Source organism: Tamandua tetradactyla, chromosome 6, assembly GCF_023851605.1.
Source record: "Tamandua tetradactyla isolate mTamTet1 chromosome 6, mTamTet1.pri, whole genome shotgun sequence".
In the NCBI taxonomy this organism is placed as follows: domain Eukaryota; kingdom Metazoa; phylum Chordata; class Mammalia; order Pilosa; family Myrmecophagidae; genus Tamandua; species Tamandua tetradactyla.
The window spans coordinates 72,488,243-72,508,789 of NC_135332.1; the positions used below are offsets into that span (position 1 = coordinate 72,488,243).

The window sequence follows — 20,547 nt, forward strand, 5'->3', positions numbered from 1 at the left end:
GCGGCCTGGGGAGCCCCGCCCCGTGGCGGTCACGTGGGTGCCGGACCCCGCCCCCTGCGAGTCCTGCGGACCCCGCTGCTGCGGCACCTGGAGAGCCCCCGAGCTGCGGCGCGCGGTGAGTGTGCAGCCTCCCAAGGGCCCGGGGCCGGGAGGATTGAGGAGCCCGGGGGTACGGGCGTATCCCGGGAGGACCGCAGACCCCGCCACATTCTCCATCCAGGTCCGCTCCGGCCTTGGCCCCGATCGGTGCCTGCAGGCCGCGGAGGGTCCCCACCCTCGGAAGCGAGGGTCGGCGGGCAGGCGGCGTCGGATTTGGGGTGGAGGGGATTCTGTCTGGAGCCGCCCCGCTGGGGGTGAGGGTGCGGAACTAGGGCCAAATTTGTGCGCGGGGGAGGGGGGCGACAGGCCTCGAGAGATGTGCGCAATGAATTAATGGAGGACCCTCTGACGTTCTCCCCGGAACCATCTAGAATCCCTGGGTTCTCTCGGGGATATGACTGCAACAGGTGGGGGCAGGGGAAGACGTGGCCTCAGAAAGGGAGACCCCCACTCCGCAGACGGGCTTCAGGAAGGGAGACACCCCCAGATGGGCTTCAGGAAAGGAGACACCCCCTCAGACAGGCTTGAGGAAGGGAGACCCCCCAGATGGGCTTCAGGAAGGGAGAACCCCCCCAGATGGGCTTGAGGAAGGGAGAACCCCCCCAGATGGGCTTCAGGATAAGAGACAGCCCCTTAGACAGGCCTCAGAAATGGAGACCCCCTTAGACAGGCTTGAGGAAGGGAGACCCCCCTCAGATGGGCTTCAGGAAGGGAGACCCCCCCAGATGGGCTTCAGGAAGGGAGACCCCCCTCAGATGGGCTTCAGGAAGGAAGACCCCTCCCCAGATGGGCTTCAGGAAGGGAGACCCCCCAGATGGGCTTCAGGAAAGGAGACCCCCCCAGATGGGCTTCAGAAAGGGAGAACCCCCCCCCCAGATGGGCTTCAGGAAAGGAGAACCCCCTCAGATGGGCTTCAGGAAGGGAGAACCCCCCCACATGGGCTTCAGGATAGGAGACCCCCCCAGATGGGCTTCAGGAAGGGAGAGCCCCCCAGATGGGCCTCAAGATGGAGTGCCCCTCCCCCAGTGGGAGGCTGGGACCCCGGGGAGCTGCCCCCTCCCTGCGCTGCAGTCCGCAGCGGGGGGCGGAGCTGTGGCCTGCGCACTTGGAATGTGGCCTCGCAGCCCCTCGGAGCACCCACCCCCGTGCCCACCCTGCCTGTGGCTTGGGTCCCGCTGTTCCTGGAGCTGCTTCCTGTTAAATTCTTTGGGGAGGAAAAACAAGAAAGGGAAAAATTCCCCCTGGGAAGAGAAACGCTGAGTCCAGGTACTCTATTAGCCTCTCTTGAAGGAAACCGAGGAGGGAGCCAGGACCCCCAGAGGTGGACGGCAGGTGGGATTCGGTGCCCACTGTTTGATCATGGCCTCAGAGTCTTGGCTTCTTCCTCAGGGGACCCTGGGCCCTGGGGACGGTCACCCACCAGGCTCAGATCCCTGGGGGAGCAGAGACGGTGCCCCAGGGATTCTCCACACCCAAATCCTGACCACTGCTCCTGTTGTCCCCCCAGGGATGCCCTCCTCTGTGAAGGCGCTGGGTAAGGCGGGGTCTCCAGGCTGCAGCATGGCGGGCTGCTGCTCCCCTGCCGCCGTGCAGAGGCGCCTGCCTATCCTTGCCTGGCTCCCCGACTACTCCGTGCAGTGGCTGAAGATGGACTTCATCGCTGGGCTCTCAGTGGGGCTTACAGTCGTCCCGCAGGCGCTGGCCTATGCTGAGGTGGCCGGCCTCCCGCCCCAGGTGAGGTGTCGCCCCGCAGTGGGGTTGGGGGATGCATCCGCAGACAGCAGCCCCCCCCCCCCGCCCCCCAGGTCTCCAACCCCACAGGGCTCAGGGAATCCTGGGTTTCTTAACACGCTCGCCTCTGGGCAGGCTGCTCCCTCCTCTCCTGACTGCTTCCCACGCAGGGACATCGAGCCAGCCCCAGGTTGTCCGCACGGGGGCCGGTGGTGACTCACCGGCTCTAGAACAGTCTCGCAGACTCAGACGGAGCAGGCAGCACAGCCCATCCCCCGCTGGGTGGTCACTAACACCCTGAGGCCCCATTCGGGTGTGGGTGGGGGGAGAAGAGAGGCCCCCTCATCACTCCCAGCAGCCCACACTGTGTAGGATGGTCTCATTCCCAGTAAAAGAGGGTGCCGGGATGCCCTGCGTGCCTGGGAACAGGCACTCACCACCCAGGTTCCCTGGGCATGGACGTGCCACCTTGGGACACACAGGTGTGCGTGGCAGGCCCCGGCGGCCTTGGGGAGGGTCAGCTCTGTCCCTCCTGTCACTCACGGCTCTATCCCTCCTGTCACTCACGGCCGGCCGTCTTCCCCCACAGTATGGCCTCTATTCTGCCTTCATGGGATGCTTTGTGTATTTCTTCCTGGGCACCTCCCGGGACGTGACCCTGGGCCCCACGGCCATCATGTCCCTGCTGGTCTCCTTCTACACTTCCCACGAGCCCGCCTACGCCGTGCTGCTGGCCTTTCTGTCCGGGTGTGTCCAGCTGGCCATGGGTTTCCTGCACTTGGGTAAGACCCTCAGCCTCCCTGCCTCGGGCCGGAGGGACTCGATTCTGCTCCTCCTGGGGTCACAGGCACCCACCTCCCAGGATGCCTCAACCTCTGCCTGGCCTTTGTGCATTTTCCGGGGCCACCCCAGGTTCTCCGGGAGAGGGCCCCCACCCCAGCCCCGCCCTGGAAGTTTCTGGGCTCTGCTCAGAGGCCAGGACACGTAGAGAATTGCCCAGGTCCTCAGGCCCCTTTCCTGCTCCCCCGAAACAGTCCACACGGGTTATGTCGCTCACCCGTCCCCCTCCCCCTGTACCTCCCCAGCCACCTCTCCCAGCCCTGCAGCCCCAACACTTCCACCGTCCCCCCTACACACACCCTATTCGCTGTCCTCTGGGGTTGGGAGGAGCTGGGGACCAGTTTAGGATTTGCTCTTGGCTGGCCAGGGTTCCTGCTGGACTTTGTTTCCTGCCCTGTCATCAAAGGCTTCACCTCTGCTGCCGCCGTCACCATAGGCTTCGGACAGATTAAGGTAGGTTCAGTCCCCACCTGTGGGGTGGCAGGACCACGGCGGGGTCCCGATGCCTGTGGACAGCAGTCTTAGCTGGTTGAGAGGTGCTCCCCTCGTCCGGGGAGCTCTGTGCTTTCCTGGGTCTCCGTTACGAAAATGAGTCTGGGGAAGACACCGAGAAACATGCAAATTTTACCACCGGTGATTTGGGAGCCTGGTAATCACGTCCATCAGCTCCGGTGGGTTCTCCGGCCACTGTGGTGGGTTCATTTCTCGAGTGATTCTGTCCTGTGGTCTTTACCAAACACCCAGGAACTTCCACGCGTCATGAGTTTGCTGCTGAAATGTCAACAAGCAAATTACTTCCCTATGCTGATAGAGCTTAGACGGCTTCCCTTTTTTTCCCAATTACTTTCATGTTTTTTAAATGCCACGATGTTTATATTTTTCATAAACCTCTACAGTAAGTACTGGAATCAATACCAATAAGTCTCTCAAGGACTTAGCTCCTTCTCCTTTTCCTGGATTTCCAATTCCTTGAGGGCCAGACCCCTGCCAAACCAGCCCTGTGCTTGGTGGAAATTAGGGAAGTGCCCAATTCAGTGTGCCTAGGAAGAAAGCTGCATCCTGGGGGCCGGGGGCCAGAGGTGCAGACTCAGCCCCTCTCCGGGCCTCATTTCCAGGCCCCCTCCACGCCGTGCTCCCTGCTGGCTCGAGTGAGAGGACCAGGGCAAAAGAATACATCACCTGCGTGAAAACAAAGTAGCTGACATTTTTGCACTCTTATTTTTGTGCCAGGGACTGGGTTAAACCCTCATCCTGTGTTTAATTTTCCCAACCCCTCTTCTCCCCACCGGGAGGTGGATGTGTCACTAGCTCCATCTTTTAGACGAGGAAACAATTTAGGAGGTGTGGGCTGAATACAGTTTACATATTTTATACACACATATGCCGGAGTAAGCTTGGCAAGCACTGTGTCGTGGGATGGTCTGTCCTTTATTCTGAGATAATATTCTTTAAGTGACTAGAATGTTCTTTTATAACATGGAGGTGGCTTCTTTATGCATTCTTCTTTGGTGTACGACTGCTTGGTGACCCTAGACTCCACCATATCTTCACAAACGTGACTAGTTCTGAGAGCCCTCCAGGAGGGGTGGGCCCTCCTGACGTGTCGGGGTACAGGTGGATCCCTAAGACCCACACATGGCGTCCATCCCTGCCTGGGTGAGCCCCGGGGACCTCGGTTACCCCCCTCCCTCAATCCTGGCTGGTCTTAAGATAAACTAATAGTCTGTAGGAGAGACCCCCCCCTCCTTCCACAGGAAGACCCCACCGGTGGGAAGCCCCAAGGGGCCAGCAATCCCTAACTCCTCTTCCTCCAGGCTCCCTGAGCCCTGGCACCGCTGGCCTCAGCAGCTGAGATTGTGCCTTCCTGCTGGGGGGAAGGTGGGGTGTGTGTGGGCAGAATGACACCCGTGGTTGCCTGGCAACGGGGGCGGGGCAGGTGACCGAGTGACGGACGTGGCCTCAGACCACTGGTGGCCGAGACGGGGCAGGCTGCCCAGGGATAGATGTGGTTGCCAGGCAACAGTAGCAGGGGCGAGCGGTCAAGTGACAGACGTGGCCCTGGACCAGTGGTGGCAGGGACAGGGTGGGCGGGCGGCGGTAGAACCAGGCCCCCCCGCCCTGAGATCGTCCAGACCTGTTTGACAGAAATGGAGATATTTTAGAACATGTCACAGCCTAGAAATGCTGTGAAACGCCTCCCCCACCAGCCACGAGGATGGTTCTGGTGCCCTGTCCCAGGGGGGCTTAGGGAGTGCCTGGAGGGGGGAGGAGATGCCCCCGTCCCCCTACCCCCCAGGAAGGGCCCCTGGTTGGGGGTACAAGAGTCCTCCCATGGAGGAGGGCCTCAGCCCAGCAGCCGTGGCCCCAGTCCCGGTGGGAGCCTCTCTCCTTCCTTGCGCAGCATCTCCTTCGGCCCAGAGCTGGGGGGTGGGGTTAAGTGGAAAGTGCAGGAAATGTGGCCCAGCGAGGGTCCCCGCCCTCTTGGAAGTGGTCTCACCAGAACCTGTGTTTGAACAGAACCTTCTGGGACTGCAGGACATCCCCAGGCAGTTCTTCCTGCAAGTGTATCACACCTTCCTCAGCATCGGAGAGACCAGGTACCCCACCCCCGCCGCCGCTGACCCCACCCACCCCTCCGGGGCCCGGCTAGGGGCTGGTCAGGAAAGAGACTCTCAGGCTGGCCCGGACCTGCTGAGTGAGGTCGGGCAGTCTGGTCTTCAGGTCCCTGCAGGGGGTTCGTCCCTCAGATGCTTAAATAGCGAGCCCAGAACTGGGCCAGGTAAGGCGACAAGAGGGGGCTGCTGAGAGCGCACCCCACGACACCATCCGGCTGGAGGGGCAAGGAGGGGAAATTGTTTTTGCTGGGGCTGCAGAGAAGGCTGGTGGGTTGGGGCAGGCTGAGCGGGAAGGAGGGAGAGGGGATGCTGCAACCAGCCCCTCCTCCCCCTCTAGTTTCTGCTAGGCCACCCTGGTAGCTGTACCCACGTGGACATCAGTGGGCTCCCCGGGCCGGCGGGACAGCCACCAGGGATCAGCACTGCCTCCTGGGAGGCAGGGGAGAACGGAGATCATCATGGACTGGGCAGGGGTGAAAGGGGCCTTACCGATTCTCAGCCCACCTAGGACCGATGAGGCAGCCTTAGCCCAAGAGCTTCGTGGCTCATGCTAGTGGCACTGCTGTCCCTTGTGGACCGGGCCCGTGACTCCCAACCCTGCGTGTGCCTGTCCTGTGTACTAAACTTCGAATGAGGTTTTGAAAGCGGGCAGATCCGTTTAGGAAACTGAGCAGATTATTTTAAAAGGAAACAGGAGAGCGGTGGGACACAAAAGCCTCCTGGCAGAGATGGCCGCTGATGGCTGAGGGGTGGCGCTGTCCTCTGTCTGCAGGGTGGGAGATGCCGTCCTGGGGTTGGTCTGCATGGTGCTGCTGCTGGTGCTGAAGCTGATGCGGGACCACGTGCCCCCTGTCCACCCCGAGATGCCCCCCGGCGTGCGGCTCAGCCACGGGCTAGTGTGGACGGCGACCACAGGTGAGGGAACCGAAGGGCTGGCCCCGCGGCTGTCGTGCTCAGCCCAGCTGCCCTCCTGATCCTCTGGGAGCCCCAAGTCCCACCCCTAGAGAGTCATGGGTTAGGTCTGGGCACCAGGTGGCTTGGGAATGGTTACAACTCTCCAGCGTGCCATCAGTCAGTCCATGCAGTGGGTCTCAGCGTGGGGGGGAGGGGGTGGGCAAGGTCATCCCCCTCCCCCAGGACAGTGTCCGGAGCCACGTTTGGTTGTCACAGCTGGGCGTGGGGTGACTGTTTGTGGCAGCTGCTGGGTAGGGGCTTGGGGTGCTGCTCAAATCTTACAGCGCACAGGAAGCCGCCTATAAGAGAATGGTCAGGGTGGAGCTCCGGAGCCTGTCCAGTGGGCAGGCAGGTCCCTGGGGAGCAAACAAGCCTCTACTTGAAACCAGGGGCTTCGGTGTTAGTCGTTTCCCTGCCCGGACTATAAACATTTTGCATCAGGCCTGGGATCAACAGGCGAGTCACGGTCAGTGGGAAGGGGTAAAGAAGGGCTGCAGCCAAGGCTTCCAGGCTGGGAGTTGAGATGGCCTCTGGCCAGTTAAAGAAGCTTCTCCGAGGAGCTGGAACCCCCCTGCCAAGGCCCCCTGTGCTCTTTATTCAGTGGCACCCAGAGACGGGGCATGTACGTTAGGGGGATGCAAGGGAGATCCTGATGTCTGCTGAACCTTCTCTCTGTCCTCAGGGAAAAAGAAAACAGCCTTGCTATTCGGGGGCCATGGGCTGTAACGAGGGCAAGGAGGGAGAGGGATGGGGCAGTGTAGCTGGATTTAGTCACCTCCAGCTTCTCAGGCTTGACTGATTCTGTAGTCACCCACCAGACCCTCTTCTGTGGACTTGGGACTGGGGGCAAAGGCCAAGGGCTTGGGAGGGTGCAGAGAGCACCGGGCTTGTGGTCAAAAGGTCTAGCTGAAGTCCCAGCCCATCCACCTGCCTGGTGTTTGGCCTTGCACGAGTCACTTGCTGAAATCTCTGAGCTTTGGTTTAGTTGTCTACAAAATATGGAAAACTGCACCTGAGAAGATGACAAGAGATAAGACTGTGAAGATACTCTATTCGGATAAACTCTGTACCTACTGATTTTGTATTGCAATTGTAACAAACACTCTTAACCTCATTGGCTTAGAACAGTTGCATGTTTACTGTTTTACAATTCAGTGGTTCGAAAGTCTGAAATGGGTCTCCCTGGGCTAAAATCGAGGTATGGGGGCGGCAGTCATTTCTGGGGGCTCTGCGGCACATCTGTCCTCTGGCCTTTCCCATCCTCAGAAGCTGCCTACATTCCTTGGTCAGGGCTCCATCCACACTTGGCGCCTACAGTGGCCAGGCGAGTCTCTCATTACATCACTCTCGACTCTACTGTGTTTTCTGCCTCCCTGTTTCCATTGGGCTTGCTTGGATACTCCAGGGGCCTCTTGCCCTCTCCAGGTCAGCAGAGTCTTGAGTCCAGCTGTGGCCTGATGACCCCCTTACCATATAACCTAACGGGTTCGAATGTCCTCTTCGGACACCGTCATTCTCCCCGTACCCCGCGCTACCCAGAATGTGGCCCAGCACCCTTGGCCAAGACTTGACCTTGGTGGAAGTGCCCAGCCTGCTCCTTTAACATTATCTGCAGGTGATTCGTGGGCATCTGACAGGTTAGGAAACGCATCTCTGAAACCCTATAAGTCTCGTAGGGACTATTGTCTTCTTTCTCCCCAGGGGATATAGCAGCAGCACCTTGAAGAATTTGTTACCAAATTCTCAATGGTTTTTTTTTCGAAGGCATGGTTTCAACTTATATGTTAGCTGAGTTAGGACAGGTGGACAGTTGCTGTCTAGCAGTACCTTAGGTTTGTTTAGCAATTTTGAGGAACGGGCTCATTGACTTCCTTTACCTCTTCTGAGTTCCTTACCAACCTCATGAGTCATAGCTCTTCAAGGATTTTTTCTGTCCCCGTTCCCCTGGCATCTTCCTTTGTGGACTTTGATACAGCTAAAAGCAGGACCCAAGAGATAACAAACCTGCTTCCCAGAACGAAGCTCAAGAAGATTCTGGGAATACGAAACTGTCCTTCATGCCTGATGTCCAAGCCTCGAAGACCATCATTTCCTATATATTTATCCAGTTTTTAGTTCTTTTAAGCAGGAGGGTAAATCTGGTCTGCTCCTCAACCTTACTTCAGAGAGGAGTTTCCCCGGGCATCTGATTGTGACATGTGCTTTCATTCTCACCCATTGGCCGTGTGTGGCCACCTGGGAACGTTCAGCGGGCAGCTTGCATGCCAGGCCTGCCCGTTGCCACACTTCTGGCCCACACACTCATGCGTCCGCTTGATCCCGTGCGGTGAATGGTCACGATGAGTCGGGCCTGGGATGAGGGGTTGCACTTCCTGCAATAGGGTGGCCGCGGGCACCCTGAGCTGGAGCAGGGTCTGACCTGGCCCCACTCCCGCGTTGGCCCGGAGCAGGGCTCTCAAGAAGACGTGCTTCTCTTTCGTCCCAGCCCGCAACGCCCTGGTGGTCTCGTTTGCTGCCCTGGTCGCCTACTCCTTCGAGGTGACTGGATACCAGCCATTCGTTCTCACTGGGGAGACGGCCGAGGGGCTCCCTCCAGTGCGGGTCCCTCCCTTCTCAGTGACCACTGCCAACGGGACCATTTCCTTCACCGAGATGGTACAGGTAAGCAGCGAAGGGGAGCCTGCTGGGCCGAGGCTGAGCCGCCTCCCGGGCTGGGTTCGTGGCCCTGCTGCATCGGCTCAGGGACCCGGACGTCTGAGTTCAGTCCTCGGAGAGGGGCATCTCTGGGTGAAGGGACAGCTAGCGAAGGACTCCCTGGGCGGACCGAACCTCAAGAGGACCTCGTGCTTTTTCCTGGGAGTGTCCCTCCTTTTCTGGACACTGGCAGAGAATGAGTTGGCCATGTTTTCCTTGCTCCTTTACACCTTCCTTCGTGTGCAAGGTCACGAGGCTGCCACGGAAGCGTGTTGGCTTTGGTGACACATGGAGAAGAGCTGGCCCCCGCCCGGTGCTTTGCTTCTCCTTCTACATCGGTGGGGGCCTGAGCTCCAAGGGCCACTCACTGTCCCTCTCCTCTCCCAGGACATGGGGGCCGGACTGGCTGTGGTGCCCCTGATGGGTCTACTGGAGAGTATCGCGGTGGCCAAAGCCTTTGGTAAGCTGCCTATCGCACACGCCCTCCCTGGGGTCTCACCCTGCAGGCCCACCTGCCTTGCTTGCTTGCCTGCTCTCTTGCTCGCTTTTATCTTTGCTAGTTCTACAACTTTGAATTTTCTTTCACGTAATGCATGGCCATGTCTTTCTAAGAAAGTCTACAGTAAAGATGGAATGATAGTGAAAAACCCAATCCAAAGCTTCACACATCCAAAAATCTTTACAACTTAGCCCCATTCGGAAAAAGGTTTCCGACCCTCGTCTTAGACTCTTGTCCCTAAAACCATTGCCTGTCACCTCGTTGGGATGGCCTCACCTTGAACTTTCTAATTATCTCAGCTTATAAGCAGAGAGGTTTTAGTGTAAAAGTTTTCTCCCTCATTGTACTAGCAATAGTTGTTTATTATAGAAAATGTTGGAACTGTAGAAATGTGTAAAGAAAAACAAATCACCCGTACCCCCCCACTCGACTCCAGCTGGCAGTTGTCAACACCTCACTGTATGTCATTCTACTCTTTTCTTGTGACGCACACACATATACATGCATGCACACTTCCGTGAACGTTTTAATTGTGTATACGCTCATTTACAAAATTTGGTGACGCTGTACTTAGAATGTTGTAACCCATTATTCATTGCGCAGTTGTTTGTGCAGTGATGGTGTGTGTCCAGTGACAGTGTTTCTGCTCTCTGTTCTCTATAGCGTCTCAAAATAATTACCGCATTAGCACCAACCAGGAGCTGCTGGCCATTGGTAAGACTCCCTTGGGTCCCTGCAGGCTTCGCTGCATCTCCCCTTGCTGTGCGGTGATGGTCACGAGGCAGGACAGAGGCTAGGGTGGCCCCAGGCAGGGGTGGGTTTAATTCCTAGGAACAGTTTGCTGACAGCTGCTATTAGTTCTGGCTGCCTCTTATTGGGTGCCCGCTGTATATCAGACCCTGAGTCCATGGCCTTGCCCCAGACCAAGGAATGCCTGGAATGTTCCACCTCAGGGAGGGGCCTCTGAGGCCTTTGGTCAGATTGGGAAAGAATGTGTCCAGGTAGCATCTGCGGCCCTGCCCCTTTGAGGCAGAGGCAGGTGGTCCCAGGTGGCCCCAGGCGTCTGACTGCCTGGCATTGGCCCGGGCTTTGGTGCTGCTGTCATTTGTACCGTCCGCCTTCTCTGGTGGTCTCTTTTGAGACCATGACCTGAGTCTTCAGTTGAGCTGTTGTTTCAGGTTTGGTCGACTGTGTGTCCCAGGCCTTCCTGCCTTCCCTCCCTCTCTCCCCTCGGGTAGGCACGGGCCCCACCCGGCAGCAGCAGTGGGCAGCTTCAGGTGCAGCCTTCGGACTCAAGACACTTGGCGTCTTCACAGCAGAATGCGGGGTCCTGGGGTGGGCGCAGCAGGAGGCCGTGGTCCCCCTCCTGGGAGCTCATGGGGAACGAGGCCCTGCCTGGGTGGTGGGTGCTGTTGGGTTTCCTAGGAATCACCTGGCATTAGGCAGAAAACATCTGCAGACTGCCCCAAGCACCCACCGCTACATCTCCCCAGATTCCTCTGAGCCTCCGGTTCCCATTAGTACAAAAGTAACACAGAATACACATCCAGGGGAGATGCTGCCTTGGTGGGGTACAGGAGACAGAGACTGCAGTCAAGAGAAGGCCATGAAGTGAACGGGAGTCCTGCAGTGCTGGCTGCTGAAGGGGCGCACTGCTGCCCAGGACGGGCGGGAGAGCCCTGGATATGGAAGAGGCCAAGCCTCGTGCAGCCACCATCGGGCGGGAGGCTGCCCCGCAGCGGGCAGGGCCGGGAGGGCTCCATAGGCCTGTGCATTTGCACAGTGTGTTGACCCCAGGCTGTGGGGCTGCGGACTCCAGTGTCAGGACTTGAGGTGATCACGTGCTGCTCCCCTGCCCCCCGCAAGTCCGTAAGCCGGCCCGTGTGACCGAGGCCCCTGGTACAGAGTGGGCTCTGCCCTGAGCCATCCCCAGAGCAGACCTTGAAAGGTTCGCATTGGGCCTGTGACTGTTGGAGCTTACAGAGGTGGGGATGGCAGGCGCCTCGCAGACGCCCCTGGGTGAGCTGAAGCTCCTGGGCGCATCACGACCTCAGGGGCTTGTTCCCTGGGTGCCTGGGTCCTGATGCGGACAAGGCTGGAGCATCGACCCCCAGTGCGGCAGATCACTGTCCCGTGGGAGACACAGACAGCCTGACATTCGCCCCTGACCTTGGGCCTTTATTTCACGAAAGGGAGTGGTTGTTTTTTGGCAAAACCCCGCAGGTGAGGGTGCATCTTATTCCCAGAGCATCTGGGCCTTGGCCCCCCCTGTCCCCCCTGCCCCCACCTTCTCTCTCTCACACAGGGGGCAAAAGGCAGGTTTATATCACAGAATTACCCTAAAGCTGGGACCCAACTCAGGGAACTTGGCAAAGATCATAGTTTGGTTTTTCCTTCCCTGAGAGAGAGGCTCCCCCCACTCCCCTGGAAATTCCTTCCATGCCTTTTCCTCTCCCTCCCTCCCCAGCTGCCCCCCCTCTTCTCCCATTGTCCTGTGCTCCTGCCCCTCCAGGTAAACCTTTACCATGTGTCTCCCCCAGGCCTCACCAATGTGCTGGGCTCCCTCGTCTCCTCATACCCCGTCACGGGCAGCTTTGGACGGTGAGTGACCGTACCCTTCCTTCCCTGTGGCCATGGCCAAGGAGGTTGTGCAGCTCAGGGGCCCATCTTTACCCTCGCCTGGCCCTTGCCCACGCGTGCTCGCCTTTTCCACCCTTCTCCCAGTTAAAGTCTGTCCATCCTCATAACCGCCGACAGCCCTCCATGAGTGCAGGGTGGATTTTTGCCAAGGGCAGGAGCAGGTGCTTCGCTTTCCTTCCAGATCTCATCTGGTAATTCTGCAGGTTGACACTAAACACTTCCAGATAGATCCAGGGGCTTGCACATCGGGGGCAGAGTTAAGTCCTGAAGGAAATTGGGGACAAGGAGGGGTTGCAGCACTGCCTGAAAGGTCGGGAAGGGGGTGGGGCCCAGCTCTGCGGCCTTGAGTAGGGAAGGGGGGTGGGAGGACGGGGGCGCGGGCAGGCTGCCGACCTCCCTGCACCTCCATTTCCTCATCTGTAAAATGGGCTTAGCCATCAGATCCCACTCACCGAGCTATTTTGAGGACTGAGTTAACATTTCAACTGAGTTAACATTCCAGTGCTGTAGTGTGGAAGTGCTATATTGACATTTATGGAGTAAAAATCTCTAGCTGTTTATTTATTTATTTATTTTTTCTTAACATGGGCAGGCACCGGGAAATGAACCCGGGTCTCTGGCATGGCAGGCGAGAACTCTGCCACTGAGCCACTGTGGCCCACCCTCTAGCTGTTATAAAATTTTAAAACCATTCACATGTTCTTGTCTATATAACTAGATGGTGAGGTTGTTGAATCACTCTGTATCTGCACATGCCTTCCGTGTATTCGGAAATGAAAAACACCTCTGGCCACTTAACTAGTAAGTTTTCTGCCTAGCGCCATAGAGGGCCAAAGGCCGCTTGCAAACTGCACAGAAATAACACAGAATTCAGACTCGGGGGGGAAAGGAAGCGAGACGTGCACAAAGGTCCAGGCTGGGGGATGGTGGAACAGGTGCACAAGGCAGAGAGTCTTTGCTGTTACTGAAATCCTCTGGTAGATTCTTTTGCCATCTTCTGGTGGCAAAAGTAAAAAGGGAAATACGAACGAAAGGAGCAGCTTGTAGGACAGAGAAAGCTTTTCCGGGCACTTGGTCTGCGTGCAGTTCCCCAATTCGGCTTTCACAGGCAAGAGGAAACAAAGGGAAGTCTACAAATGGAAAACTAAAAATAAATGAACTTCTCATTCCACCACTTAGTAAATTTTAGAGTAGACTGGTAGAATTTTAAAGTTTCTGCTTTCCCATTTTTTTCTGTTTGTATGTACATGTGTGTGCATGGGTGTATATGTATATATATGCATACATACACACAGAATGGCATTTTTTTTTCCTCTTAGCAGATTGTTGGCCTCTTCCCATATCAATAAAAGTCAGTGTCCGTGTCGTTTCTCATGATGGTACCGATCAGAGGTGGGGTTCTCTGCCCCGTGTGCCCTAATGACCTGAGGTGCTGAGTTTCAAAGAGAGACAGTCCACTGCTAGGCATGAAGCCTAGTGGCTTGTAAATCGTTCTCCTTGAGCTGCAGTAACTCTGTTGGTTTCACAGTAGCAAGAGATGGGCAGGTGTCAGTGGCTGAGAGATTCCAAATAGAGTCGAGAGGTTATCCTGGAGGGTATTCTTTCTTTTTCGCATGGGCAGGCCCAGGGAATCGAACCCGGGTCTCCGGCATGGCAGGCGAGAACTCTGCCACTGAGCCACCGTGCCCAGCCCCTGGAGCTTATTCTTACGCATTAAATAGATATCACCTTGTTATTCAAGATGTAATGCAGAGGCTGGAGGGAACTGCCTGAAAATGTAGAGCTGTGCTCCAGTAGCCATGTTTCCTGAAGATGATTGTATAATGATACAGCTTTCACAATGTGTGTGATTGTGAAAACCTTGTGTCTGATGTTCCTTTTAGATAAAAATATCAACAGACGAGTAGAACATACAGCATAAAAATAAATAATATGGAAACAAAGGTTAAAATAAATTTAGATTGAAATGTTAGTGATCGGGCGGGCCATGGTGGCTCAGCAGGTAAGAATGCTTGCCTGCCATGCCCGAGGACCCGGGTTCGATTCCCGGTGCCTGCCCATGTAAAAAAAAAATGCTAGAGATCAATGAAAGGGAGGGGTGAGGGGGTATGGTATGTATGAATTTTTTTCTGTTTTCGTTTTATTTTTCTGTTGTCTCTTTATTTCTTTTTCTGAATTGATGCAAATGTTCCAAGAAATGATCACGATGATGAATATGCAACTGTGTGATGATGTTGTGAACTACTGATTATATATGTAGAACGGAATGATCAGAAGTTAAGAATGCTTGCGTTTGTATGGTGTTTTTTGGTATTTAAAAAAAAATTAAAAATTAAAAAAAAAGAAGAGATGGGCAGGTTTTGGGATAATGGGCACAATGGCTCGAGATGACGAGGTTAAAGGTGATGTAATAGTTGAGCCTGTGCATTTGATGGCTTAGCCACAGGACGCATGTAAGAAAATGGCCTTCACATGACGACAGTGTGGTTTTTAGTACATAATGAGGTATCAGTCTCTTACAGGTGAAAGTCTAAGCTACCGCGTGTGCCAGGCAGGCCCATTTTTGGTTAGCTCCCGTGCCGTCAAGTACGATAGTTTAAGAATTGGGGCGGGTCCGTTCTGGGTTGACTTAGGCTCCTTCATTAATAAACATTAGGGACTGTCTTTAGGGATCACAAAACTCTAAAGTTGTAAAATGGGGTGAGAGGGTCGAGTGTGTCCGTCATGAGGTTTTTATGAAGTCAAGATAAAGGCTGTCATTGTCAGAGATCCCGGCAGCTGGGTTCAGAGATTTCAGGCCCTTCCTTCTGGCTATTCCAATACACTAGAAAGTGAGAGCATTTATGCGATGACTCAGTCATCGTCATTTGTTAATTTTTAATTTCTCAGTGTCAAGGCAGCGTGGGGTGCGGTCACAGGCTGTTCTATTTGTGGACTCTTTGCTGGATGGCAGGACTCGCACCCAGGCCCCTGGGTGGTTGGGGGTTTCTGTAGGGTGACACCTCCTTGGGTGAGAGGACCCCAAAGTGCTGTGGCACCCATGAGCCTCGGGTGCTGGGCGCTGGCCCTGGGGCCCAGGTGTCCCCTTGCACTCGCCCCCGAGGCCTGGCGCCCCGTGTCCAGCCTGCCCTGCTCAGCCTTCTGCAACCCTGGCCACCTGTCCCCTGGCGGGCAGCAGGGGGACATTCTTTCACTGCCCAGCTTCGTACTCCTGTAAGCAACAGAAAACCATAGAAGTTACTTAAAAACAAAACGAGGAGGGTGGGATGGAGTTCCTGGAGCCCCAGGCCTGGCATTCCCCCCACCTCCCACCCCGCACCCCACATGGCCACACCGGGCTGTGGGGGTAGAAACCTGCGTGCAGCCACGGCCAGCAGCGACTCACGGGCTGTGCCTTGCCTTCCAGGACGGCCGTGAACGCCCAGTCTGGAGTGTGCACCCCTGCCGGGGGCCTGGTGACAGGTGTGTACCCCCTCGTGCCGCGGCGGGTGGGCCTCACGGGCTGTGTCCCTGCCCGGGTGGGGCCCCGTTGTGCCCGTGACCCCCTGCCCCGTCGCCCGCAGGCGTCCTGGTGCTGCTCTCGCTGGACTACCTGACCTCCCTCTTCTACTACATCCCCAAGTCTGCGCTGGCCGCCGTCATCATCACCGCCGTGGCCCCCCTTTTCGACACCAAGATTGTCAGGACCCTCTGGCGTGTCAAGAGTGCGTAGCCCCCTGTCCGCGTGGAAGCCTCCTTGCCACGTCCTCAGCCCTTCTGAGGGACGGGTGTCCGGCTCCCCACGGCTGCCGTGACCAGAGCCCGGGCAAGCTCCTTAAGTAGGGGGTGTGGTTCTCGGGGTGCTGGAGCCTGGAGTCCCTGTTCCTTCCTGGGCGCGGGGAGGCCCCTTGCTCGCCTCTCCCAGCCTCCCCAGGCCTCCGTCTGAGACTCCCCCTCCCTCAGAGCACTCCGGCGGTGGCTTCTAGGTGCACCCACTCACCGTAACCTCGTCTTGACCTGCTGGAATCCGCAGATGCCCTCCTCCCACGTCATGGCCCGTGGGCAGGCACTGGGCTAGGGCTGAAGTGCATGTTCTTGGGGTGCCCCGAGCAGTCCATACGCGGGCAACTTTGAAGCACTGGGGGGTCTGACATACCCCACTGCCGTCTCACAGGCACAGGCACAGAATTTGAGCTGGGCACTTAGGTAGGTGTGGCATGAGCTGCAGACCGGGAGACGCTGCCACAGCTGGTGAGAAGTCCTGGAGCTTGACACAGCCAAGCGCATTGCCAGCATGCGAGGTCCCTCCTCCTCCTCTGGCTACCTGCCTGTGGCCTATATGGACTATTTGGGGAAATGCTGGGAAAGTTTTCGGGGTCACTGACCAGAGTCCAGCCCACCCCGCCCCTTTCCCTGCTGGGTGCAGCCACTCTAGGACTCCCTGACCTGCAGATCCTTTTCTGTAACAAGTTTCCGTTTAGTTTATCAAAGAGCTTAAGGGCTCTTTCTCATCAGCCCTGATGAATTATCAACTGGGAGGATCTATTCTATTTTATCGAGCGCCAGTCGTGTGCCAGGAGTTTTTCATACATTGTCACACTGCATCTTTTGAATAGCCCTGAAGTAGAAGTAAATGTGCCCATTTTACTGGGGGAAAACTGGAGCTCAGGGGGAGCTTCGAGCCCGTGTGGCCTTGTCAGCACTGCTGTCCCCAGTCCACAGGATGGGGGGCTCCTTGGGGGCTGGCTCACAGCCCATTCCATCTTAATTAACATGTAGGAAGCCATGAAGCCATTGGGCTGATCAGTGGGTTCTGGGGCCGTGGGCACCAAGGAGCTGGAGCCAGCACCTCTCAGCTGGGCGCCACCCCCCTCTCCAGGGCTCGACTTGCTGCCCCTTGGCGTGACCTTCCTGCTGTGTTTCTGGGAAGTTCAGTATGGCATCCTGGCCGGGACCCTGGTGTCAGCTCTGATTCTTCTGCACTCTGTGGCCAGGCCTGCGACCCAGGTACCCGCTGCCCGGGGGGGAGGCTCGGGTGGGCAAGGGGCAGGGACCTGTGGGCTCGGGTCTTCCTTGCACCGCTGTGCAGCTGGCAGAGCTTGTGGTCAGTGGACACTGCTGGAGCTGGCCTCCCCTAAGCGCACAGCACCGCGGTCCCCTCGTTAGAAGGCTGTGCTCCTGCCAACTCCTCAGGGCCCGCCCTTGGATGGGCTGAGCCCTCCACCGGACTTCCCCAGGTCTAACGGTCCCCATGCCGTCCCCAGGTGACCGAGGGTCCGGTGCTCATCCTGCAGCCGGCCAGCGGCCTGCACTTCCCTGCGGTGGAGACCCTCCGTGAGGCCCTCGGCCGGGCTCTGGAAGGTACATGGAGCGTGAGAAGTGGGGGTACAGCCAGCCCCCAAACTCCTCGCTGTCCCCAAGCTCCCTGCCACCCTGGATGGCGCCCGCCAAGTGGTCCCTGCGGCTTTGAGCTTCCCAGAGCAGCATCCCCCTCGGCTGCGGGCCTGGGGTGGGGGAGCGTCCCTACCTTTCCCTCCCTGTGTCCACGGCTCCTTCTGAGGAGAGGGTGTCTAAGGAAGGAGCGTGACCTGTGTCTCCCACAAGACCCAGCAACCACGGGTGTCGCCGCGTGGCCACGCCCACGGGCCCTGCCGCCCTGACCCCGCCGGGCGCCCGTCCCACAGGCCTGCTGTGACCCACTTTCCACCCCCCCTACTCCGTGTGACCCGGCCCGGCCTGTCCCCAGGGTGCCCCCCGCGCAGCGCCGTGCTGGACTGCACCCACGTCTGCAGCGTCGACTCCACGGTAGTGCTGGGACTCGGGGAGCTCCTGGAGGACTTCCGCAAGCAGGGCGCGGGCCTGGCCTTCGTCGGCCTGCAGGTGGGTGGACGCGGCCACGCCAGACCCGGGAGGGGGCCGCGGGCCCCGTGGTGCTGCCGCCTGACGTTCCTCATGGAGAGTGTGATGCCCCCGTGGGGACGCCAGCTCTGCACCCATCGGCGCCCCTCCCCAAGGGCCGGGCGGTGGGCTCGCCCCCCAGGCCCCTCTCCACTGCCCACTCCCGCTGACGTTGGGGCGGAGACGCCCCAGGAATGAGGGCTGTGCCCTCTTCCCGTGGAGGGCGCACGTGCCGAAGAGGGCTGCAGAGCTTCACTTCTGGGGTGGAGGGCCCAAAGGTGGATGGGAGGGTGGGCTCATCAAAGTCGTGTTTCTAGTGCTCAGGGGCCCCGAGCAAGCTCTAGGCAACACGGCATTTTCTGTTGATGGCGATAAATAACAGTAACAACAGCAGTGACAGTTGTTCCTCCACGAGGAAAGGTGGGATGGGTCAGGGTTAACGTCTGCTCAGCAGGCGGACTCGGTTCTTCTCTGTGCGCCCAGCTGCTGGCGCCGTGCACGCGGCCGATCAACACGCCCCACCCCCGCCCCACCTCCACACCATGCACGTGGCTGGTGATGACCTCCTCCCCCCAGGCCGTGCATGTGTCAGGGTTTTAGTCACTTTTCAGAGCACCCCGTGGGGTCGGTGTTGTCATCACCCCTGCGTCCAGAGGGGCCCAGACCCTGTGTCGGGGTGGAGGGCCGGGCCCCAGACCCCGGTGTTTGCGCTCGCGATCGTGCGTGTCCCCAAGTTGAAGCTCGTCCATCCCGCAGATGCCCGTCCTCCGTGTCCTGCTGTCTGCCGACCTGAAGGGATTCCAGTATTTCTCCACCCTCGAGGAGGCAGGTTGGTACCGCGGGCGTTCTCCACGGGCTGAGATGGCCCAGGGCCGGGAGACGGCCGGAGGGAGGAGAGCTCGGTCCCCAGTTCTGTCCACAAGGAGGAAGAAGCCAGGGCCGTGGCGGGCGGGGGGGGGGTGTCTCAAACCAGCGGCCCCCGAGGCCTGGGCTGTCTCAGCACGGCGGAACCCCTTGGGCTGTGAAGTTCCACAGCATTTCCAGCCCAGGTCCTGGTGCAGCAGCCAGGGGAGAGCGAGGTGGGCCAGGGAGCCCAACGAGGCTCTGGGGCGTGTCCTCAGGGTGAGCCCTTCTGGCTCCGCGGGGTTTTTCTGAGCTGTGTGTGGTTAATCGAGGAAAGGATACCCGCAACAAGGTACGCCGATCTTAATTGCACCGCGTGAGTTGACAGACGGACACAACACGCATCCATCAATAAGACGGTTCACGGTGTAGGCGGTTCCCTCGTGACCCCTCCCTGTGTCACTCCCCCTCCAGGGGCACCCACTCATTTCTTGTACTGTAGGAGTTTTGCCTGTTGCAGCAAGTCCTACAAATGGACTCATAGAGTCCTCTTGTGTCTGGCTTCTGTGTGTGACGTCCGTCTGCTATCAGAAGCAGCTGCAGTCCCATCAGCAGGGGAGCCGGGTGGCACCTGGTCCTACGATGGGGCAATGAAAACAAGGTGTCATGGATAACGTGGAAAGTAGGGACGCGCCCAGAGAGACGCCAGTGGAGCCCTGGTAGAAAGAGGGAGCTGGCCGGAGGGCCCTGTAATTCCTTCCTGCACTGCAACCCCACGTGCTAGACTTTAACCCCAGCGGTGAAACCGATCCCCTTTCTTAGTGTGTAAAAACCTGTTGTGTCTTCCCCAGAGAAGTACCTGAGGCAGGAACCGGGAACGCAGCCCTACAACGTCTCCGAAGACTCGATTCCGGAGCACAAGATCGCCCTGCTGAAAGCGTAGTCGGGCGTCTGCTGGCGCCCCGCGCTGAAGACTCTCCCAGAGGGTTCTTGTTGCTGGATGTCCATGCTGGCTGCTGCCGGGGGTGCAGGGTGTCCGGAGGGTAGGGGGCCTGGGGGCAAGAAAGGAGGTCTTGGTGGGAATTGCTGGCTTCGAGTGGTGTGCTCAAAAAACTTGCCATCCTGCTGTCCCTGGGGTGCCCCCCTTGGTGAGGGGTGGGCTGCAGAGCTTCTGGATTACTAGACCACCCGATGGCGGATGGTGAGGGGGTGCCGGCTGCTTGAGGGGAGCAGCCTTCCCGAGCCCATAGCAGTGCCGGGTTGTTGTGTTCCGGTTCCTGCCGGGCAGGCGAGGCGGGGAGGCTGCGAGGGGGGCGGGCACCCCAGAGAAGTGCCATGTCTGCACCGTCGGTGGGGAGAAAACCAAGGTGTGCCAAATGACTTCGCGTCCCCGTTTAAAGATAATTCTGTTTTTTTGTGTGTGATTTTAATAGCTTTGGTGTTTTTGTAAAAATCATAAATGCTTATTGTAAGAAAATACAGGAACACCCCCCCACTCCATTTTAGTGACTGCTCCAGACCCGCCCCCCCACTCCGTGTTTATATGTGTGGACGTATGTGTGCAGTTCTACGTAAATGTTATCACCTCATTCATGGTGCTGTGTAACTCCCTTTTCAAGGCAGTCATTTGTAGTGAGTATTTATTGTGATAATAAATAGAGAATACGTGACAGCCAGCGGCCCTGTGGTATTCCGTTCTGCGTGTACTGTGATTTACTTGATCAGCTGTACAGGAACTTGTGCCTGTTAAACGTC

The 20,547-nt window shown here is 57.8% G+C and overlaps 1 protein-coding gene across 1 annotated transcript; it reads left to right on the top strand.

The window, feature by feature from the left end:
* The first annotated feature begins 32 nt into the window (after positions 1-32).
* Positions 33-20,499, top strand: SLC26A11 (solute carrier family 26 member 11). Its single transcript, XM_077166167.1, has 17 exons — positions 33-115; positions 1,607-1,833; positions 2,420-2,612; positions 3,038-3,123; positions 5,188-5,267; positions 6,058-6,200; positions 8,725-8,900; positions 9,321-9,393; positions 10,096-10,146; positions 11,973-12,033; positions 15,479-15,534; positions 15,636-15,776; positions 16,931-17,058; positions 17,316-17,412; positions 17,798-17,931; positions 18,706-18,778; positions 19,644-20,499. The coding sequence occupies exons 2-17, from the start codon at positions 1,609-1,611 to the stop codon at positions 19,733-19,735; spliced, it is 1,809 nt and encodes a 602-aa protein (XP_077022282.1). The 5' UTR covers positions 33-115; positions 1,607-1,608; the 3' UTR covers positions 19,736-20,499.
* The last annotated feature ends 48 nt before the right edge of the window (positions 20,500-20,547 follow it).

Bases quoted from the DNA above. Each gene is read 5' to 3' on its own strand.
- SLC26A11 (XM_077166167.1), top strand. From the start codon at position 1,609: ATGCCCTCCTCTGTGAAGGCGCTGGGTAAGGCGGGGTCTCCAGGCTGC. The intron at 17,413-17,797 runs GTACATGGAGCG...GCCTGTCCCCAG, and splicing joins CCTCGGCCGGGCTCTGGAAG to GGTGCCCCCCGCGCAGCGCC. The intron at 18,779-19,643 runs GTTGGTACCGCG...TGTCTTCCCCAG, and splicing joins CTCCACCCTCGAGGAGGCAG to AGAAGTACCTGAGGCAGGAA.